This window comes from Cydia fagiglandana, chromosome 4 (genome assembly GCF_963556715.1).
Source record: "Cydia fagiglandana chromosome 4, ilCydFagi1.1, whole genome shotgun sequence".
Lineage (NCBI taxonomy): Eukaryota > Metazoa > Arthropoda > Insecta > Lepidoptera > Tortricidae > Cydia > Cydia fagiglandana.
Genome location: NC_085935.1, coordinates 15,023,947 through 15,047,975, shown reverse-complemented (window position 1 = coordinate 15,047,975; position 24,029 = coordinate 15,023,947). Strand labels below are relative to the sequence as shown.

Genomic DNA, 24,029 nt, shown 5'->3' with positions numbered 1-24,029 from the left:
TTTTACAACCAACAGTAGGGCGTGTTTGCATTGAATTAAATGCACATTACTTTATGGTAAGAGATGACTACGGATAAAGGCGCTTTAAACAGATCAATGCTAATAGATGTCATTGATGTAAGTAGCTACATACGAAGAGTAATCAGAATTATGAATACTGCAGTTAATGCAATGCTCAGCAAAGTGCATACCAAAAAAACCAAACAATTAGTCACTATAATATGAATTATCCATACAAATCAATCTTTAATTATTTACAATGTGAGGATGCCATGACTCAAAACATCATCGTTAAACAATTTGCGAGGGAAACCTGTATAGAATTAAGTCGATGCACCCATAAAGCAAATATTTGATTTAAGGTAGGGCGAGGTGTTAAAAAATGTGTTTGGCATCGCGGAGGCAGAGCGATGAGAAATCGCCCCGCTGGGCCTGCGCCGCTCCCGCTGCGGCACACGTTCTGAATAATATTTTAGGTAAACCTTCCTTGGAAACCAAACCATTAAGCCACTCGGTCCCTAACGTCCATCTGCGACCATTGACGATAATTATAGAAGTCATTTTTAGTGTCACTGCAGACTAGTTACTATAGGTGCACTACAAAATTGGATAATGGGCATTGTTCACCATGACTTGCAATAATTACTTAATATACGAGTTGCATTTATATTTAGTCAAATATTCAATGACACTAGATTTTTGTGCAGTAAGTAGCCGTAGGTAAAGAAGTTTTGGTACATACAATTTTAAATGTTTGAATTTTAAAAAAATCAGGAAATGCCTATTTGGTTGAGATTTATTATATTCATTTGTTTGAACTGGAATGTTTGAGAGACGCGTTAATCTCTAAAGACTAGAAATATATCCGGAGTCGCATGGTCTCGGATCAAAGAAAAACAATAAACAATACAAAATATTGACTATCTCGTGACAAATCTTCGGTTGCCGCGAGTAACATCACACACAACGTGTCGCCCGCCTAATGATTACGAAAATAAATAAAAGCTGAACAAAGAATCGTGTAAGTTACTCATTCAGTAAATTGAGCCTTTGAATATCGTAACACTGAAATAAGAGAATAGCACCAGAAAATTAAAATGTCTTTTTTTGTGTTATATAGAGAGCGCACCACAGAAAAATCATCAGTTTGTAACATTTATTTATAAGTAGGTTGCAACGTAGGTACTCGTAGCGACTTTCATGAAAAAGTACCCTTAGTATATAATAGGTACCTACTTAGCGTACGGCACCCATAGACTTGTAGTGTTAGCATAAGTTTTCATCCTTCCGTCTTGGACCAAGCTCATGCACACGTTTAAAGAAACTAAAGTTTTGTAATTAGCACATTATGCGAGTGCCATTCTGTTGCAGGTCTGAATTTCAAGGGTTGTCACGTAAAATTCGATGTGTCATTCAATACATCGAAGTCCGAGACGGGCGGCCGGCCGCGGGCTGCAGGTCGCGGGTCACCGTGGTGGCACAGCTACTTACGCTTGCACACCCACCTGGCTCCATTGACTACAATGGCCGCCCTCGTCGCGCCTGCGCCTGACGTAATGAGTGCGCCTACAATGCGAGTAGTAGCTGACAATATTGACGCATTATACATTATGTATGCCTGTCGAGCCCCCCGTAATTGTTTTCAATGGGTTGACACTGCTCGTTTCGTGATTTGCTTTTCCGTTAAAGAAGCGTCATTCACTTTTTATTAAGCTTTTTCGTAATATATCAATGGGCAAGCGCCACCGAGTAATGAATGAGACGCTTTCTTGCTAGTGACGTTTATTAGATTTAGTACAAACATAAGAACAAGGCGTGTCAAAACATCCTAATTTAAGTATCAACAAACGTTCGCCTTGGGCGGCGGCTGCGCTCACTGACAACATTAAAGGCGCCATAATGACATTATTCCCGAGCGGGAAACAAAAAAATCTCACAAAAAGGCGTCAAGGAGAAACCAACGTCGCCTGCGCGCTGCAAACGATGCTCTAATTATTGGGGTGGTGATGTATTGTATGGAACGAGATACAGATACATGTGCACTCGACAAACGGAGATCTATTTATATTTTTGTATGGCTAAAAACGGAATCAAACATTCATAAGTATTTTTAGTTGAAAGTTGATTAATGCTTTATAGTATAATACCTACGATTATCATTCATACTAATCTAAGATTGACTAGCATTACATTGATGCTGTTATAAGTTCAACCGCATATGTTTAAGAGACATGACGAATTAGGTTGTTCGGTTGTCATGTAAACACGCAAGAAGTGAGTCGACAAGCGAGACTCGGAGGGACATTCCGTGGGATAAATTATGCCGGCGTTCCTGTACGGCTAGGTATCTCAGTGATGGACGTAAGGAGGGAATCGCCGTCGGAGACGCGGTGATCTACGTGTGCGTGCGCGTTTAAGGCGAAATCTCTGTTCAGTATACCTATCCTATTACTCGTAAAGATAAGCCTAAATAATACTAATGTATTGAATTAGTAAATATTTAGTATATTAAGTTTAGATTACCTATGGATTGAGCTTTCAAATTCCAGATAAATATATCGGAATATGTACATATTAATTTGAAATGGTTCTATTCATGTCACGGCTACCTTTAAATGAATATCAAACAATAGCACTAATACGAGCTCAAGCACGGAATGATATGAGCAAATTGTTCATTGATTATGCCAGTTGCACAAGGTTCAAGCAAAGACGTTCTCATGGCGTCGGGGCTCGAGCTACAGCTGCCGGTTTTAACGACGTTTTCCAGAAAACCGATGCTTTATTGACAATAATTCGCGAGTGCTCCGAAACCGCGCCGCATGTGGCCGGACCGGTTCCACGTGGGATAATGTGCCCAATATCGAGAGTATCAAGACTCGTCAGTTTGCTACAAACAAAATATGCATTAGCATTTCAGATCACATTGCATAATGACTGTCTTAAATAGGTTTTATTCAGTATCACTAACTGGAATCTCACGTTTAATTTGATATCTCCTAATTTGTTTACTACCAACTCGAAGGTTTACTTGGATGATTATTATATGGTCTTGCTTCTGGTAATTTCATTTTTGACATAGTAAAGAGTACAAAATAAATCACGTAAGCTTTTTATACGATCTGTAATTTCTGACCAAAAATTTCAAGTAATATTTCAGAATTCGTCTTCATCCAACAACTCTAGGAGCTGAAGGCTTTCGCTGACGCTGCCCACCGACAGGATGAAATAGACATCGTGCAAGTCGTACAGGTTGTCCGCGATCTCTGCTACTATTCTTATGAGCATTCTGCACACCCACATTGCTTGTTGACTCTTTACACACTGCATAAGACTTTGACGCATATGTAGGTACAAGTTCGGGCAGATCTTCAAATTGTATTAGCTTCATCGCGAACATTTGATTAGCTTAAATAAAGACGATCATTAGATTCATTCGTTTCCTGGTTCAGTTTGTTTATAAGATCCTTAAGTGGACCCACGCTTAGTATCAGGTCCACTTTACATTCGTGTCCGCTATGTTGGCTGCACACTCGGAAAATTAAGGAATAAGCAATTTGCCACATTTCTATTGAAACGAGCAGTTTTATATTTGCCGGATTTCTTTATTGATTCCTTTAATTCGGCATTTGATGTTGTTGGTGCGATGCGAAGTTATGTAACGTCGCCTGTCATGATGCATGACTTTATATTTTACTTTTTTCAAGATGACTTTTGTCGGGCAATGACATATATTATACTACCTAACATTTAGTGAATGGACAGAGGTTATAAATATAATATTGTATTCCATAAATTATAGTTAAATAGGGAATATTAGGCAAAGCCATGCGTAGGTGGCACAACTAGCACATACAGTAAACAAACATCAATGACACATCATGCGTCACTACATCAATCACATGGCCTTCCGTGAAACACGACAATCGAAAGTTCGGTTTCTGCCTCTCTATTATCACTCTTGCATATTCAACCAATAAAGAGGCAGATAACCAAATGTCGATTTTCGCGTTTACCGGTAGGCACTTGTTAACAAACCGCCTTGATGCATTAATGTCATATTTTACTGTCCGTGAAAACTTGTCAAAAAACAGTTTAAGGTACAGTATATATACCTAAGTTAGTCTATGAATTTACTAGAGTCGGTAGTGCTGCACTCTGGCGGCAGAACATTGCAGTAATATCCCCTATTGGCGCTCAATTTTTAGTAGGAAAGAAAGGGCGTCACTTAACAAGTTGAAATTAATTGAAGTTCTTGTTCAGCAAGATGTTTAGTTTTTCCCCGTACAGTGGCAGGGTGCGCAGACGCAATAAATCCCGCGCCCGCACACGACGGCTGCGCGTGACGTCACGTGATCGATGGCGGGAGGGAGCGGGACGGCATCACTTCATTCACTAAAAAGAAACCAGGTACGACCGAGATGCAAAACCAATAAATAAATGCATTTAACATTATTTTAAATCCACATTTAAAGAAAGTACGTTGACTTCTTGTATTTTTGAGTTATGTTTGTTTCTCGTTAACTCGCCTTATTCATTATTAATAAAGGCGGTTATCCGTCATTTCAGGATACCGGATCATTGTGATATGATAATGATTTAATGACAAATTATGAGCACCTAGTTTATGATCGATTATTTTATTCGTAGGTAGTGCTATACATATCTAGAATATTTGTCTATTTTCATTTATCCCTAATTTGATCACCAGTTATTATTTCGAAGTGATAATTTTATCCATCTAGAGATTCTAGAGTGATTTCTGTAAGTATGCATTTATGAATATATAACCAATTAAAGTGACTCTATATAGTACAGTCAACGGTAAAAATATGGGTGTACAAATAATTTCAAAAATATGTCCCATAACTCTTATGTCAGTGAATTAAGAACTATGGGACATATTTTTGAGTAAGTTGTCTACACCCATATTTTTACCGTTGACTGTACCTATTTAAGTATCAACGATATTTATACAGTCTGCACGACTGACGGGACAAAATACTGGTCTTGACATTATAAACGTCACATTTGCATAGTAATTTGACGTTAATGGTGACAATTGCAATGTCTTTGGAGAGTTAGCTGGATGCGACTCTATCTACGATTGTTGTGCTATCTACGTGTTAAAGTAAGATTTATTTTTAATTAGTTAAAACTAACTTTGCACCTAAATTCTAAGGTTGATACGAGTGTGATTCTTGCTTTACTAGTTTTATTAATATATTGCCGAACTAAGTTTATTTTTCTGCACCACTTTCGTAATTTGTAGCATACAAGTACAGTCACCTACAATAATATATTACTCTTCGAAGGCCGCAAATATATCTGACACCATCTTATTTATAGAGCCATAAGAATGTGTCACTAAATTTTTGGCGCCTTGGAAGAGTAAAATATTATTGCAGGTGACTGTACAACATACCTAAAGCTAATATGAATTAGTCAACGTTATACTTGTTAAAAGTTGTCAAGCATAAAAGGATCACAATAAAGAATGAATCGATTATCGGGAAGAAAGAATTGCGGGAGGAGCGGCGCAGGCGCGGGCGGCGGCGTGACACCTGACCGCAGCCATTTTGGCCCATGAAATATGTTTATTTGTCATGGCTGCCCTTTGTTATTGAAATTGTGTTTGCCTTTACTCCTTCATTATATTGTATGATTATGCTCGGGTAAAACTCGTTTGTAGCCGCTCAATGTGAGAATAGCTTTGAGATTTTAGAATATTGATTGTTGATATCTACTGAGAAATGAGAAATAAATTTCAATTAAGTGTCTATTGAACATTGTGGTGCGTGTGTGCGGTTGCGCTGGGCAGTTATTTCCGTGATCATCTACTCGAGCCGCGTAATGCTCTCTATAGCGTGACTAACAAAAATAGTTACACGATTTCTTTAATCGTTTTATGACACATTTGTCTTGTACTAAGCATCCAACTTATTTCTATTACTTTTGGCCCTGTTGACACTGTTTTTTGAATACGATGTTTCAAGGGATTACCATTTTTATAAAACTCCATTGAAAGAGTCAACATAGATGGTTGAAACAACTCTGCAGGTTACCATCCGCGAGTTTTTACTCCAGAATCCTCAGTGGAGCTATCAATCATAACAAATTCACAAGTCATCGGCTATTAAAAAACACATTGTGTGCATTGGGGATGCGCGAACGCTAACAAACATTGTCACCTCGCAGCGAGTCGAATCCTGGACAAAGGTTTCTCACAAAACGAGCGAGGCGACAATGGCCCGGTGGGTGTAAAAATGTATAAATATTGAAGCAGGTTGAAGCGCGAGCGCCGTTTTCCCGGGAACCACCCCGCGGCGCTGCGCCCGCGCCAGGCGACGCACAGTCTCACACCGCGACACACAAAAAACACTATTCACGTTTTTTGAGCAGTTTTATCTTGTCTTATATCAGCGTTCCAGTGTGATAAAGCACCAATAATGATGTTTCATTTCAAACCGATTTAACAACGTCTCGCATCGATATATAAAATTGTGGTGACATTTTTTTCATACGGGCAGCTCAAGGGAACCGAGTCTGCTGTAAAGCAACTATTCAAAATTAGGCTGGTGTTTCATCGTCTGCATAATGTTTTTAGGTTTTTTATATACTCATCTATAACGACGTATTCAACTGCTCTTTTAAAAGCTTAAAGTTATGCGGGCTGAGCCATATCGATCTCTTGGCGCGCAGGTGCAAACATGCTAAGTGTATTCTTATTGTTGTAAGGGATTGGTTTATCAGTGACACTATCTCCGCTGTTCGACAAATGTTTTAGCTGTCAGAGATGTGACGTCAGCCAAATCGGGCCAGCGGAGCGCGCGCGCCGCGATCAAACCGCCGATATCGCGCTCTTTACTTTGTGAAGTGAGTAGACAGATATTTTAGATTTGCTACGAAATACTGATTATACAATTGCCGTGAATAAGCATTCGTTTATTTATTTCCGAAAAAATACTTGGTCATCGCGACGCTACTGACTACAGCGGCCAATTTAGATAATTCCATTAAGTATGTCTAAACTCTAAAGTGCGATTTGCTCTCTGGTAAGGTCAGATTCTGGTAGTAAATCTAGAAGTGCATTAGAATCAATAGAAATCAATGTGCATCGACGCAAGGGAGTCATTTGTAGCTATCGTAGGCGGAGCTCCGATAACATTAACTACGTAGGTCGGCATAAGTAAGTACCTACCTACCTTAACTAATTTGGTGTAAGTAAAGTTTTACATTTAGGAAATTAGGTAAATATATTATACACTAATCATTTTCGTGGATAGGTAAATAGGTACCAATCATTTGGAATCGGATATAAATTAAAAACGTCGAGACCAATGATGACAGACTATTTCATTATTGTAAGACAACGAGTATATTTATGTAAAAACACAATAAACCAAGCTTTCACTATGTTTCGTCTCAAGCTTACAAATGGTCCAGTGCAGCTAATTAAGGGGCGAATGAAGATTTATGTACCGCGTTGTCGATATAAAGTAGCTTCCTTTATGAACCTCAAAACGTCCTAATTATTTTACTACACGAGAAGATACAAAAGGAGAAGCGCGGAGACGCCCAAACGCTCTTGTGACAGAGGATTAATTGTGCATGGCGACATATGCGGCGTGCGGCCGAGGCGGCGGTGAACGCGACGGCGGATAACCGTTTAATTATTACATTTTGAGACAGAATTTATAATCTAATTCGTTGATGATTCTATAAAAATATACATTAGAAACTATTAAATATGATTATTATCATTTATCATATGATAATAAAATTAGTAGAGTGAGCGTCTCAGTTTACTCTTTGACCTGTATTTTTTTCCTTTTTAAGTAGATTTTTTTTTTCTTTTCCGTCATTGCCAACTTTATTGTTTAGGTATTGTACAAACTTGGGTTACAATTCCACATAGTTCCAAATTCATAAGTACATATATTACTGATCCTTATCACTTATCAGACGTTCAACCATCAATTCCAAAGCAGTGCCTATTCAGCAACTCTTGATCCCAATTGTTGCTTTGGATTGTTATTTTTATCAAATAAAATTTGTACAGTACACCTTTGACTATGAATCGGTATCAAACCATGCCTGTTAAGTTGTTAACTGGATAAGTATATTTGCAGTTGCAATTAGTCGCTTAAGGCTCGAACTGGTACAAATTATCGAAGTAAATACTTATATGGAAACCGTTCAGAAATGTGACGTGCATAGCTGGACATCGTTTAAAGGATTATATTTAGCGCGCGTGAAAACTTTAGTCGTCGCCGTCGGGCACGCGTCAACCGCGCTATCCGTCCGTCGTCGCCTCGCCCGCGTGTGGCCGCCTGATATACAAAAAATTATGTGCCACCTCCCTTTGTTCCACTGGACATACCTTTCAGCGGGATGCAATTAGTGTCGCGGAAATAGAATCCGTCGATAGTCAGTCGACGCACACGTATCCCAAACGTTTAGCTCTCAGATCTATTTTGGGTATCAGATAGATAAGCTAGGCAGATCGATCAATCAGTCCTTTTAGCACGGTGACGTTTATCACGCGCATAAAACATTCGGAACAGTCGTTTGAGGGAGCGCTGGTGCTTTATGTCAGCTGTAAACGCTTGTACTCTCTATATGTAGGTAACAAACCAGTGTAAGGTGGTCTAATTCTATGAGAAAACTTTATCTTGATCTTAAGGTGTTTGTTTTAATTTCATAAACAGTAAAATCAGCGAACCGCCTTCCTCCAAAGCTACGTAGTCGCTGCATGATTTTTTAAGTTTCGTACCTACTACTATGCGTACTTACGTTACGATTAGCATCGGCTACCATAAATCTGACTGCACCATCTTTGTCACCTCACCATAGGTAAGTATATGTATTATTGTATGCACTAGCATAAAAAAGAATACTCACGAGTTGATTCTGGTAGGCGGTGACGGCGGTGAATACACACTCGGGGAAGATGAACGTCTTGAACTCTTCTTGCTCGAGGTCCGTGATCGGCGCGTTGATGGCGCCCTCGCGCCGCAGCACCAGGTGGATCCGGGGCTGGTACTTGTGCATCGAGTTTAACACCAACTAGACAAAAAAGGCAGCGTTAGTTCCATAACAATTCAAGCTAAGGCAATTCAAGATATGATTACAGTTACACTTTTGCACCTTAGGTACTCCTGAGTAAGGTGCAAAACTTTGAAGTCGACTGAACTTTGCACATAAGTTTCGGGGAAATCACAGGCAAAATCAGGATTCGTATCCATTTAAAACACACCTATGTCCATCAGCTACCGATGTTTGTTGTTAAGTTTACATATTCTAAGTGATATATTAACTAATACCTATTACATAATTCTGAAATAAATACTTTATTTATATAGTTACCTGTCCATTTTTGTCCATCTCGTTGTTGGTGAGCTTGACCTTCTCGAAGGAGACGACCTGCTTGCGCAGCTGGTCGCCGGAGAAGGGCGAGTCGGGGTGCGGGTAGAGGCGCGCGGGCGCGGGCGGGTCCGCCTTGCCCGCCACCAGCCACGAGGAGCGGTGGTACGCGTACCGGTACCGCTTGCCGTCCACCGGCACCACGTCCAGCAGCACCGCGTACCGCGCCTCCGCGCGGCACCCCGCGAACGACACGCGCACCGTCGGGAACATACGTCTGGAACAAAATCAGACTAAATTTTAGTTTAGTACTTAATTATATGTACTGAAAAAAATGTCATATACTTAGAAAAAGTGACCAAGGCCTCCAGTGCCCCAGGCTGGAATCGAATCAGCGTCCTCTGCTATCGCGGCAGGTGCCTGTGTGATTCGGCCATCGGGCCAAAGCAGCATAGGTCGAATTTTTCCAAGTATATGCACTTCTTACTGAAGGCTTATGGCGCCGTCTGGCCATCCCTAAGGTAGAACAGTATGGTTCGGACCTTCTAACTGGATCTTCACAGGAGAACAAACTAAATTATTTTGAGAAAATATTTTAATTTTGTTTTATATAGTAGTGTTTCTACTTGTATTAAAAACAAATTAAAATATTTTCAGAAAAGAATTTAATTTGTTGTAATACTAATAATAGTACTTAAAATATGGTCCAATATAGAAAACAAATTACCTAATATGGTTACATAATATGCACTTGCTAATGTGGTAAGCGATGTCATTATCATTATCCATCACAAACAAGTTACTATAGTAGTGGACCCTATAATGGACGTGGAACCAGTAATGGGACAAAAAAACATAATTCCTCTAAAATAAGTATCTAAAAGTAGTTTATAAACACTGTATATTATCATAAATAAGAGTCCTAGAGCTGTTTCAGTTTGAAGTTTTATTAAATTTGGTTGTTTTTTAAGAAATTGGCGTCAACCTAAAAGTTGTCATGTCACTGAAAAAAAATACCACGACGAATTCTTAACAACTTCGCTAAGAGAGGTGAGTTAATTTATAAAATTTTAATTAATTAATACTTGATGAAAACTAGAATGTGTTTTGTTAATTGCATTTACCATGAGATAAGGTATAACAACACACTATGTTGTGACTCCACAGATGTAAAAAAATAGTGGTATTTGGCCCAATCCCATTATAGGAGCTGTAAAACTGCGTACCTCCTATGATGCGACAAATGACAGAATGATGCTTGCTATGCCATAATTTCATGTTTAAACAATACAGAAATAAAATGTAGTTAAGAAATATGTCAATCAGGAGGTATTCTCGGACTTCGGATAAATTAATATCGTTTTCCCAAACTTTTATTTAACTTGCCCTGTTAGTTAGTGTGGGTCCAATCTTGGTAGCTGAATTTGAGCCACTTTTCGATTTCCGATTCAGTTGAAATTTTGTGTAAGTACGTAATTAAGTATGCAAATGGGATGATAATGCAATATTATGATAACATGGACCTGATCTGATGATGGAGACAGGAGGTGGCCATGGGAACTTTATCGCATTAAACCCTAACTAATTGTGTTAGGGTATATTAGAATTGTCTCGATGGATCTAATACAATAATAATTGGCTGTGGAAAGAAAAATACATTCAGCGATAAAAGCTTATACCAAAAATTGTTTTATTTTGCCGTAATTTATGCTCCATTTCAATATTTTATACTGATAGAGCAATGTCCATTACAGGGGGCCCATTACTGGATCCACGTCCATTACCGGGGGCCCATTACTGGAACTTTAGTGTCCATGACTGGAGAAAAAAAGCATAGTTTTAATTTGTTAAATATGTGGAAACTAATTGCAGTATCTTTGATACAACACGCCTAAAACATGAAAGACGGATAGGACTTTCATCTTTTAACACGCTAAGCGGTAGACCATTTACATGTATAAGGGAAATATCATAAATACTCCAAATTTCCTCTTAAATGTCCCATGACTGGTGCTGTTACGTTAGAACACTGTAGCGTCATCCAGTTCAACTGTTTTGGTCTAAATTGCTCCACTTTGTGGGTCTTATTTATTTTTCTTTATACAAAATAAGTAGGTAGGTACCAAATTAAAGGGTTAGAAGACATGTCATTAAAGAAAATATAGCGTTGTGTAATGATTGAAGACAGTGTGACTTAACGCAGATGTTTTAAACAATCTGGCGATAATACAGTAGGTAATTGTTTTACTTTATCGACCATACACTCCCACAACAGTCTACTTATATGTGGTTTAAAAATGTATAAGGCTAACGCTGCCTCGTAAATCATAACAGTTCGTAACATTTTCGAGCTTACGAGAAATATTATGCCATCAAAAACTCCATTACTATCAACATTTCGCGACAAAGAGATGGGTGCATTAAGAGAGTAAGTATAGAGGTACAGTTACAAAACTTGAGCGTAGCCGTGTTTACATGGAAAAGCGGCCCTTTCACCAAATGTTTATTGTATTTTTTTAATAAGAGCCCTTATGACAAGTATTATTTTTTGAAAGTTTCAGCTTTCTATCTTTGTATATTTTTTGAGATATGATTTATTTAAATTTTTCATAAAATACCTTTTTTTCACATTGGCTAATGCAATTTACGCTAACTTTTGGTACAGTATTCTTTATACCTATAGACTTACAAATACTATAAATAATATTTAATATTACTAATAAAATTCTTGGATAAATGTAGGAAACAAAACTTCAATATTTTTTTTCTTGCTTTCTAGAAGGGCGACACTAACAGTTCTTTGTTAGGTGATTGCTTATAAAAAGGCCTGTAACATATATATTTTTCATAATAATCCAGTTGGTACATCATACATCAAAAGCATTTTTATGAAATTAAAAAAAAACATATCTCAAAAAATAACAAAGATAGAAAGCTGAAACTTTCAGAAAATAATACTTGTTATAAGGGCTCTTATTAATAAAATACAGTAAACATTTGGTGAAAGGGCCGCTTTTCCATGGAAACACGGCTACGCTCTTTAATAACGAACTAAGAATTTCACAGAATGATCGTCACACACACATATATTTTTTTTAATAAAAAATACTAGTCTAGAACGTTTCTAAGAATAAAATCTAAATGTCAAAAAATAACAAACAATAATAGAAGTTCATACATTGGAATATCTATTTCATCATCATCAATTTAATATATAATTTCCACGATTAATCCCACGTTGTTTTATCATACGATGGTGAAATTATGGATGATTTTCGGATTTTATGTAAATGATTATAAATTACTGAAACTCGCTTATTATTTCATGCTAACACTGAAATTTAGAAACTTTTAGTCCTGTTTGCCCAAGTTAAATAATATTCAGTACGTGTCGTTCCAGTAGACGTCGCGGTAAAGTGTAACACATGTGCAATTTATTTTTATTTAGTTTTAAAGCGTGGACTTCCTCGATCCATTGTTATGTTAAAGCGTACATTTTCGCGTTAACGCAATTATTGGACAATTACTTGGTTGCGTAGCAATTATCGCTCGCTGAGAGCGCGGCAAATCGTCGCCGCTCATTAGAGCTCGTATCGCGCATTATCGCGACTAATTAGTATATTGCAGTGCACCGGATAAGTGTTACATTACATGCGTTTCAACGCATGTAATAAACTATTAAAGACGCACAGAGAAATCCGCAGAGTACGTGACGACAGCGTCGCTACATCATTAAGTCGCCATTTTTTACTTAGGCACCTACTGTTTTTTGTTCCGTAATTCCTCTAAACATAACCGCAAGCATGTATCGTAACGAGGGCGTATATATTTATTCTCCCCTTATAGCTGAGGCATCGTCAGCAATGATAAATATTTAGACATAAAAAGTAGAAATTGAACCACGGTAAAGACAAAAATCGTTTGGCAACAACTTATGTCTTTAAATAAATTGTAAGCCTGCGGTGCGAACCACTTCAGACGACTTTGACTCTACAGAGCAGCCCCCTTCCCCTTCTTAACGGAGACATTTTTAATGTCACCCGTTGGAGAAAGATGAATGGGTACACATTTTGTAGATGTGTATGTTTTTGTTGTTTATTGTAAGTAAAATTGTGGTTGGTCGACATAATAGCTCTTATTACACTTCTATACCGCTGCGGTTTCCTGTCTGTGTGTTTTGAATAAGGAAGGCGCAATCATGCATCCGTAAGTAAGCACTTTGTACTACTTCATTTGGAACAGTTAGCAGACCTTTCAAAAGCGCTAAATTACAAAACAAATACAACGAACAAACATCGATCGACGATAATAAACTCGTTATAAGCAAAGGAGTGTCACAAAAAGTGGTGTCGGTAGCGGGCGCGTGAAACACTATCTCCTAATCGACATAAAATGGTAGTCATTGAGGCGGCGAGAGCGGAAACAACAAATCTTTAACTGTAAGTTGATACGCCACTTCGACTGGCTGCCTCTCACTTTTAGTAGACAGCGGCAGCGGCCCGAGCCCCCGAGCGAGCGGAGCGCGCGCTTGACAATTCGCTATCAAAGCTTGCGCAACGCAAACGTGACTACGGAATGCGGCTTCTGACCCGCAAACTAGCGTAAGAACATTCATAACACGGGATCAGCGCCCACCCAAGTCGTTTACCGATATTGTGCAGACATGCTTAATTTACAATATGATTTTGATTGGTTTGATTTCTACAGAAAATGTTATTACGGCCGAACGGCTACATCACGATTTAACTACCTATAGATGTTCATTCCGGCTCTCTTAGTATGTAGGTATACAAGCGTTCTAACGACTTTACAAGATCGAAGGACGGAAATAAGAAGAGCATTAATAAGATTTATGCGCGTTTGGATGTGGTCGCACGCGTCGATTTGCAAGACGCCTCTTATAGCGTTCAGGATGGTGCATGCGTCGAGCGCGCGCAATTGCGCACAGCGTTAATGGCGACACTCGGCGCACCGCGCGATATATTACCGCAATGATATATGGCCACCGACGTCGTCCATCATTCTACCACCCAAAAGTTAGCGGAAAAGCGTGTGAGACCAAAAAGACCAGACAAGCATATGAGCCGATTTAATGAGCAGATACCGCGGACAGAAATAAGGGGTGCTATTTACAACGCCTCGTTATTATAACAATAACGACATTGTTAAATTAAAACGCATGTCTATGCCAGGAATCTCAAGCTGACACCATAAATTAACCCATACATGAGTATTGTACAGTCAAGTGTATAAATATGGGTGTATCAACTTACTCAAAAATATGTCCCATAGTTCTTAATTCACTGACATAAGAGACATATTTATATTTGTTCACCCATATTTTTACACTTCGACTGTACCCTTCAATGGGCTCACTATGTTAATTTATCATAATCATAAATGTAGGCAATATTAAGTAGGTAAGCAGAGATCTCATAATATCCGTTGCAAGTTAAATTAGGTACCTACTTATGTAAGTAGTTATTAATCTTATTAAACACCAGGGGTCGTGCTAGCCAAGATGCAAATCGTTTGCGACGTAGCGAACGAAACGCTAGTGTCTCTCCGTCGTACTTATATGGAAGAGTGATAGAGAGATATTACGGTTTCGTTCGCTACGTCGCAAACGATTTGCATCTTGGCTTAGGCCCTCTGAACAATACAAGATCTAGATTATAATATGTCTCGTCAGATTTTACCTGCAGTAAGCATAAAATGTACCGCCGCTATTTGTGCATTATTAAATTAAGATTGTTAGGTACATTTACCTACTCAATACAATTTTCGTTCCTATTTTTATTTCCCACAGCCATTCTATTGTTATAGGTACCAATTTAGTTAGGTCTAGTCAGTAAAGGATGACTCACGCTAGACCGGGCCGTGGCCGGGCCGGAGCTTCCGGAGCGTCGTTTTCTATGGAAAGCATCACGTGATCACCGGGGCTTGGGCGTGGCGTTTGTAAAAACGAGCTGTGCCTACATCAAATTCAGACTCAAAGGACTCGAGTTCCTACATGTAAACACTAGAGGCTCGGACATTGCTCGGACAGCACTAGTGTTAATGTAATAAACGGGTGGCCCTGACGCCCCGGCCCCGGAACGGCCCGGTCACGGTGGCGCTCCTGACAGCTCCTGTGTCGGCTCGCTCCGGCCCGCCCCGGTCCGGGCACGGCCCGGTCTAGCGTGAGTCATCCTTAACGCATCTAAGTGCGCTGCCGAGACACTACAAGGGTAAAATTAGTAGGTTCGCAGCTAAGCGAGCGCGAAGCGTCGCGAGTAGGCATGCCGTCTTAATTAGGAAGCCGAGGTGCGAACTCGTCAATCATTGTTTCTCGCTCTTGCACGCGTGTGATGGACTATTGGAATCTTCTCGACCATGCATCCTTTTTATTCAAACTAATTACGTATAGCAGATTACTGGCGCCGTTTTGTATAATTCGATTTGTAAGCTCATCATGAAAATTTAAAAATGTAGAGCTGTAAGCTACTATATAGTAATTAATTATATTTTCTTTCGTAAGTATGTGTAGGTATGAGACAGGTAAGTGCTTCATGAAATGTCGTGAGTGGGTTTGCAGTCAAATTAGAAAAGCGAGGGAGGTGCTAATTCGCCAATTCGTCATTCCTCGCTAGAATATCGCCTCATTCTCGCTTCGTTGAAGTATTGGCTTCTTTTCAACCTTATTTTTTACAAACCTTCTTTCCTATACTACCTTGTCTATATGTCCAAGATTACTTCTGCTTTGTTTTACTGTTTTTTCAACATAGGTATATTCGTCTCTACACCTGTATTCTCACTTTAGTACCTACATAGCTAACCGGTATACAACGGTATTTTTCATTATGCAACAAAGTATCTATTAATAAATATTTACCTAACTAGACTACCAAGACAACTATTTAACTTTTACTACCTTGTTTTGCGCGCAACACCGCAGGATACGTTTATGCTAATACGTAATAAACGAAGGCGGTTAGATAAAACTTAATTCAACCTACCTAATTGGGCCATATAGTTTGTTTACATTCCAACGCCTTATACGTTACGAGTGATTAATAAAGCAAATTATCAATTACTGAGGTACATAAAGATTGATTCTGTAGCACGAATAGGCTGTGTGTATGTGGACGACATAATGCAATAGGAAGCCGTCATTAGCGCAGTGTTATCACGTCGTGCCGTGATTAGGGTCCGCGCAGCCAATCCGCGCTCTGCGTCTAATTATACAGGAACGCTTTATTAATAGCAATTACGCCGCCATATTGCCGACGCGATTTAATTAACTCGATCCGTTGATTAGAGACAGATGGCGCGAGATTGCTGATCCGGAGCCGCTCATTAGCGCACTTTTGGCGCTAGCTGCTTGCCTACGCGTGATAGCGGTATCTATGTAGGTTTATCTCTTGTATGGTTAATTCTAATCTATTGAACAGGTATTATGATTTTTAATTGACAGTAAAGATTGCAATCATTAGCGAACAGGATTTTGCTCAATGTTAGTTTCATTAGGTAGTTATATACTAGTTATGCTACTCACACTTGACGTAGTTTTGCTAATATCTACGTTTTTAAACAAGGTTTTGACTACAATGTACGTAAAGAAGTATGTAGGTAGAGTTTTGAGAGTATAAAATATCTTATCAACACAACTCCATTAGTGATCATATTAATTTTAATTAAGTACGTCGCACTCTCAAATTCATACATTATATTAATTGCGAGCAAAATAATCACTATGGATTGTCAATTTTGTATGATCACTGAGGTACCTAAACGATAAATAAAAAGCCAGTTCATTTTGAAAAAAAGTCCTCACCAAAACTGCGTTTATTATGTTTTGCGGTATTATATTTTAATTTTAAAGCGCCAGTGTGTTTGATCCCTAACAGCTCTATGAAGCAGGAAAATATTAAACGCCTTTGCACACGCTCTAACTAGTAATACAAAAAGATATAAATCTATGTAGGTGACTACAGCACAGATAACTACTGTCAGTGGCTGCACCTCGCAATGCGTGTGCGCAGAGCCATGTACGGTCATTACCGCGAATTAGAATGAATTAGCGGTAATACTGGCTAAGTACTGCTTAAGTGATTCCTGCCCGGTGACAACAATCTACCGCGGTGGCCTATGAATATTTCATCAGCTATAACCACTTGCAGATCATTTTGTAGTTTATTAGATGACATTTAATACTGATTATAATAAGGCGTTAGTAATTGTTCAGATATCAATATCAATCGTTAGATACTAGATATTCAAAGTCATTGTAACTGAAAATACGTGACAGATTCCCAATTAACTTAGGCACCGCTATAAGCTGAAAACATTTTGTAACAAATCCATGTCAAGGGTCGTGTTTCAAAGGGGCGACTGTCACACAACAGTTTGAAACGCGCGTCTCTCGCAGGCGCTGATCTGTAACGAGTCAGATCCGTCGGATCCAAACGACACCCGAGCATCCATCACGAGTTGACGCCACGACGCCACTCGATGCTGAAATGCGAGCTCTTGGCAGACTAGCCGATGATTTGCAATGTTCGTGGGCCGGAGTCACATGCCGCGGGCGGGTGTCTTGTCAAATGAAATTGAACCTTTGAAAAGATCATTTGTCATAGGTGTCATAGGAGAATGACAAGAATGTTACAAAATTACACGTGTACCTAGTGCAAGCAAAAAGAACAACAACCTACGCTAACAAAAATATTTTCACCGACAGATTTTCAGTGGAAGGGTCGCGGTCGTTCATATTTTGATGACTGAAATGGGACTAAAATCCGTAAAAACTGGTACCTAATTAAGATGTTATAAATAGTGATGTAAGTATTCCTGTTGCATCCTGCATGAGTAAATCTTGAATCTGCGTTTTTAATATATTTTCTGTCATAAAGAATGTATTAAAATTACAGATCTAAAGATTTATTTTAAGTATACATAAGTGGCGGGCATACAGCATTTATTACGAGTATGCCGGTTGCGATTGACGGAAAAGAGCGTACCGTGAAGCATGCGCGACGTTCAGATGACACGACAGTAAACTCCGATTGTCAATGACTCCGTGACCGCTAATACTTGCTAATTACTATAAAATAATTAACTAGGTATGTGAAATCACTCTCCACTGCCATGATGATAAGTTATGCTCATAAATTAATACTAACAACTTGTAGTTGAAAATGAGACTGAATATTCGCTATGTTGTTTAATAAGTAGGTATTGATTATTACATAACCATACCAAGGATCTTATAAATAAGTATCCAGTTTGTTACTAACACAGACCTACTAACCAAAAAACATGTAAGACCTTGTAGATTTTTTACCGCATCAGTCGGGCATGACGGCCGGCGTTCGATCGCCGGTAAGTTATCTGCGATCTCCGTACTGACAGAGATATTAATCAATGGGATTGACAAAATCGTGCGAGTGTCGAAAATTTGACGCGGCCTGCGCCCAGACCTCCCAAGATGAACGATATTTCACCCGCAGCGGACCCGCCCCCGAGCTCATTATTAGCTCTAATATAGATCTCTAATGTTTTTTCATTAATTTAAGAAGATAGTTTGCGTTATTTGTGTCTAATGTGCCTACTATAAAATATTTAAAATAATCATCTTTTCTAATTAATTATTACGCAGTAGTGGAATGATAATGAAAATCGCTGACTAACAAAAGTTTAAGTACCTAACTGAAACTAAAACCCAAACATGTTCAGATATTTTAAAAATATTTTTCGGTTATCGCTTTAAAGAATTTATTATGTAAAATCATTTTCTAATGTGCCTGATATTTAATAAGTTAGATTCGGTCGATATGCATCTAGTGTATCTAATATTTAATATAAAATATAATTCGAGCTAAAAAGTATGCTCGCACAAATAGGAAATTACAAGTTGCGTGCACGCCACTGTAACTATAGAATACGGCGATCGCAGATGGCGCGTATAACTACGTATTAGCGGCAACTTAATTAGTGAATTTAAACAAATACCGCTCAAAGCGAGCGATTTTAATTGTTAAGTGCAGAGAGGTATTAAAATGTACCCCTTATTAGCTGTAGTTTGGCGGAAGCCTTTCTGTGTGGCTTTGTTTGGGGTTGTAATTTTATTCTTATATTTATTTACTAAAACTCTTTTTTTCACATAATGGATTTATAAAAGTACAGAGGTAGTACGGTAACTGTACGAAAACTAAACTTTTATAACCAGCTTTAAGTATATTAATATATATTTTAGTTCCTCATAGAAAGATAGAGAGTACCATTTTTCGGGTTGATTCATAGACCTATATACATACTTCAGACTAAAACATTAGATCGGTACTTACTTGTGAAAATAAGTAGTTTTTCAAACTGTTGACATACTTACCACTTACCACATATACTCCGAGTATGTGGGCCTATACAAATAGGAAGGTATGTTAAAGCAACATACAATGATAATTAGAGTACGCCTGGCGTCCTCATTGCGAAAAGCCAATTTTTCTACGAAGATGCATCTAAAACATCGCGCGTAGAACCCATTACTTAATGTACCAACAAAACTGCAAAAATGCTAATTTAATTCCGACATAACATGAGTGAAAAAACCGGGAAATAATGTGGCCGAATGGGCCTCTTCGCATTCCCTACTAGAATACATGGTGGATCATTATGAGCGTCGGAGGCGGGGCGAGGAATCCAACGAATGTCTCGAGGAGGACACTCATCAGTTCCAATTCCAACAAACAACATTCGATCAGTGCCACACACGGGAACAGATTTTGTTAAAACAATCAGAAAGAACAAGAGAAATAAGCAACAATTGTTGTACTTGTTGTAATTATTCATCAGCTATAGGTTATCTTATCTTATTGTTTTCGGGGGCCCATGCGGATACACTTCGACCCATAGGGATCTTTTGTGCAGTTACCCCCTAGAGAAGACAATTGCTATAGGTTAAGATTTAGTTTTCTTTTTAAATACATACCTATAATGATGCTTTAATGATGAATTAATGAATGGCTAGAGCTACGAAAAATGGCAAATAAACTGTATATAGATATATCAAAGAGTTAACTCTTTCAGTGCCTAAGACCTAGCACATGAGAGCCGCGATAGCACCTCACCTTCGAGGTACCTATAGACTACCCATCTTTTTGTTAATGTATTAATTAGAAAGGCCTACAGTAGATACTAAGCAAAACACATTTTAGCTATGCCTCTACGAAGAATTTGTTACATCCAGAAAAATATACTACAGTCTACGACGTAGCGCTACAAGCGTAGCCTATCAGTCATAAATTATTATAGCAAATGTATGTTTCAGTAAAGCCTAGACCAGAATAGTATTCAAAAAAAGGATTACAAAATAGTGTTTTGCACGCGCTGAAGTGCCAGGGGCGGTACAGCGCAGTCAGCCGACGGCCGCGAAATTCCTCCTCTTTCTGCTCCTATTGTCGCCTTGCGGTAATGGTGTCACATTGCATAGCGACGTCCGAGCTCTTCTTGTTTTCTGTGTATTTCGGTCGCTTGTAAATTTTACGAGGTGTTGCGGTGTCGTGGATGACTCGTTATTTGTTCATGGAAATCAACATATCACGTCGATAGGGTGCATGTATCTTGTTGTCTACTCTACATCAGCATAACCGAAATGCTTTCAAACCAAGTTGCTACCGATACCGATATAATTTACACACACATGTGGTTTTAATTCCGAAGTGGTAAAAATTACACGAAGGTTATTTTTCAGAATACTTAATTCGGCGCGTATAATAATAACGCAAAACAAGAGTAACTTTTTATATAGATAGGTACCTACCACCACCTACACCACCAAAATGTGGTTTAAAATACCAACTACATGCACCAAAATGTGGTTTAAAATACGATCACAATGGATTTCGTCACTTTCACTGTAACTATGTATGTATATGTTTTCATTAAAATATGTCAATGGTGAAAATCTAACATGGAAATGGCATGTAATCTATTTCCTAAATCAATCATTAATTCATATCATAGGTTCTATCATAAGATTCGTAAGAAATCAAGTACTTAGCTGCTTTACAATTTAAAACTGGCGGGCGAAAAATGAAGTATCAATTGGCGCCTCTCCTTTTTGTGCTCTATGGCCACACCTGCGGGCGCAGCACGGTTCCATTTTTATCGACTATCACTATGCGCGTCCCTTTCGCACTAACATACTTGTTAGAACGTGACAGGAATGGTGACAAGGGATAAAAACGCGACCGTGCTACGCCACCTGTGTACTTCCGTTCACAACACCGGCGAAGAGTTTCGCAACTCGACACCGAAATTGGGAACTTTGGCGACAATATTGCGAAAACTGTCGCCTGCACCCCCCACGCTGCCTAATTTACCACGCGCACCACCTTTCCTTTGATTATTCTAACCGACCGTTCGTATGTTAACAATGTTTACATTCGTATTAGTTCTTTCAAACAGGAAAATACATTGATATCATAATGCTTTCTTATCACAAATGATAGCTCATTGGGAAGCATAATGTTTTTTTTTTTTGTAAAGAAGAATGACAGATGTTGTTTTGATCTTACGAGCGTGTCAAATATGGTAATGTTGACAATACATTTTAAGCACATGCTCTTTATTATATATTTGTTTGTCTATTAAAACAAAAGTCAGAGTGCATACCTACCTAGGTAGCAGTGGCGGCGCGTCAAACATATCCATAGGCAAGCCGGGGCTAATTTGGCTTACATATTTTCTTTACAACTCTGCTCAAACGTCCGAAAACAGGCAAGCCGGTGGGAATCGGCTTTTATGGACGCACCGCCACTACTAGGTAGGTACATGTTACAATTGTGTTACTGAAATTAAATTACATACCTAATATCAAACGTGTTTGCTTCTGATTCCGCTGAGACTGTAAAAGCTTGGTTTGGGTGTCTTATTTTCATAAAGAAAACAGCAATCGTTGCGTTTAAGTAGAGGTACAAGAAGTACAAGAATACGTCTAATGGGCTGTGGAGCGTACTAAGAAAACAATGCCCGCAGTTAAAAAAACTGCTTATGCTACCTGATATGAATTATTTAAGGCTTATTAGAATAGTCTCTACATGCTGTAAGATGAGGCTATTGAACACCGAAGCTATTCATTGAAAAAAGTAGGCGTTAACAGCACCTATTGAGACAGTGTAAACCCGTGGATAATAGATATTATGATAATTATTTTTTGTATGTTTAAGAAATAATCTAACAAGCCATTGTAAAGAAAAATTATGAATAATGTACGTAATAAAGTAAGTACCTACGCTAAGACTTGCGAGATTGATGACTGGATGGTACATTCGCTTGACAAGTTAAAACCATGCGACGCAAATTTCCAGAACACGATGTAGTATAAAGCATGTGCACGTCTCAAGAATGTGAGTGTAGCTATAGCTGTATGTCAACGTCTGGCTGGAGACGTGCCCTATGTCTGCGGCTGCTAATGTCGTCAGTTCCGGGCCGGGGGTGGTTGGGGAGGCACGTACTGACTGTTAAAACGCTACATGTCAACGGGGAGGCATCTCCCGGCCAGGGTTACCAGATATTACAAATTTTCAGGAATTATTCGATATTTTTGAGGACGATACTTCGCGTGGCTGTATGTGTATAGTGTCATATTTTCCTTGTACCTTTGTCATATTTTCGACTACATGCTTTTGATATGTAATTTTATTAAAAATATCACATAGATACGTACCGGTGCGGTTATTAGACTCCTAATTGACCTTTATGGAAATAAGAAAACATTTTTTTTATGAGAATTGTTACAAATGTAATATAAAACTACCTTTCATTCGTCCGTCGATGGACCAGGAATTTTGTTTAAGAAACAGGGATAATGCCAGGACTATGTACGTAATATGGGGTATGTATACAGGGTATGTGGTAACCCTACCCCCGGCTGTAATCGCTGCGATGGAGGTCCGTTGATAATGTCGTGACCTCTCGCTAGATTATTGGGGTTGGGCCAAACTACCGCGCGATTATTTGCATACTCTGGCATTGCTCGATTAACGGCGGTTTGCTAACTTCAAGCTCCAGCAGATGTGTCATAAAATTATAAAATTCATAAATTCCATTTATCGAATCATCGGAATTCTTATTTCATGAAATTACTGTTACAAAATAAATATCTGTCTGTAAAGTCGGTTTACGGACGATAATTTTGCGTGATAACGTCATAACATTATATATTACATTACGTAACGTTACCTTGGAGATCCGTCCACGACGTTACCATGGAAATGTGTCCACAACGTGTCATTTTTTCGTGCCGGTGTTCATCGATTTATAAATAAGACGTTATCACGCCAAAAATGCTAGTTATGCTATTCCTAGATGCAAAAGTTTGTGAGCACATGTGGATGTTATTTAGGTACTCTGTAAGCAAATTACAATTAAAATGTAGGTAAAAATTGGCACGTAAATCGTTATCGGTGACATTATCGTTATCGGGAAGTAAAATGGACGAGTGAAATTAAGTATAGAAATGCAATAAACGGGAACAAAGTCGAAGATAGAAGCTAATAGAAGAATACCTACTTCAAATTGAAGTTGTCATTATGACTTTATGAGTAATGTGTTTTAACGGCCGGTGGGCTAACAAATTGGCATCCGAGAGCAGCAGGCGACAGCCCGCACCGGCGGTTAGTGCA

General features: G+C 38.7%; 1 protein-coding gene across 2 annotated transcripts in view; it reads right to left on the bottom strand.

Moving 5' to 3' along the window:
• Nucleotides 1-24,029, bottom strand: part of LOC134663895 (T-box transcription factor TBX20-like) — a 44,641-nt gene that overhangs the window by 3,026 nt on the left and 17,586 nt on the right. For both annotated transcript variants that reach the window (XM_063520432.1, XM_063520433.1), the window contains exons 3-4: nt 9,370-9,643; nt 8,905-9,069 (exon numbers count right to left, since the gene is read on the bottom strand). In XM_063520432.1, the coding sequence (XP_063376502.1) occupies nt 8,905-9,069; nt 9,370-9,643 (439 nt within the window). The remainder of the gene's footprint in view (nt 1-8,904; nt 9,070-9,369; nt 9,644-24,029) is intronic.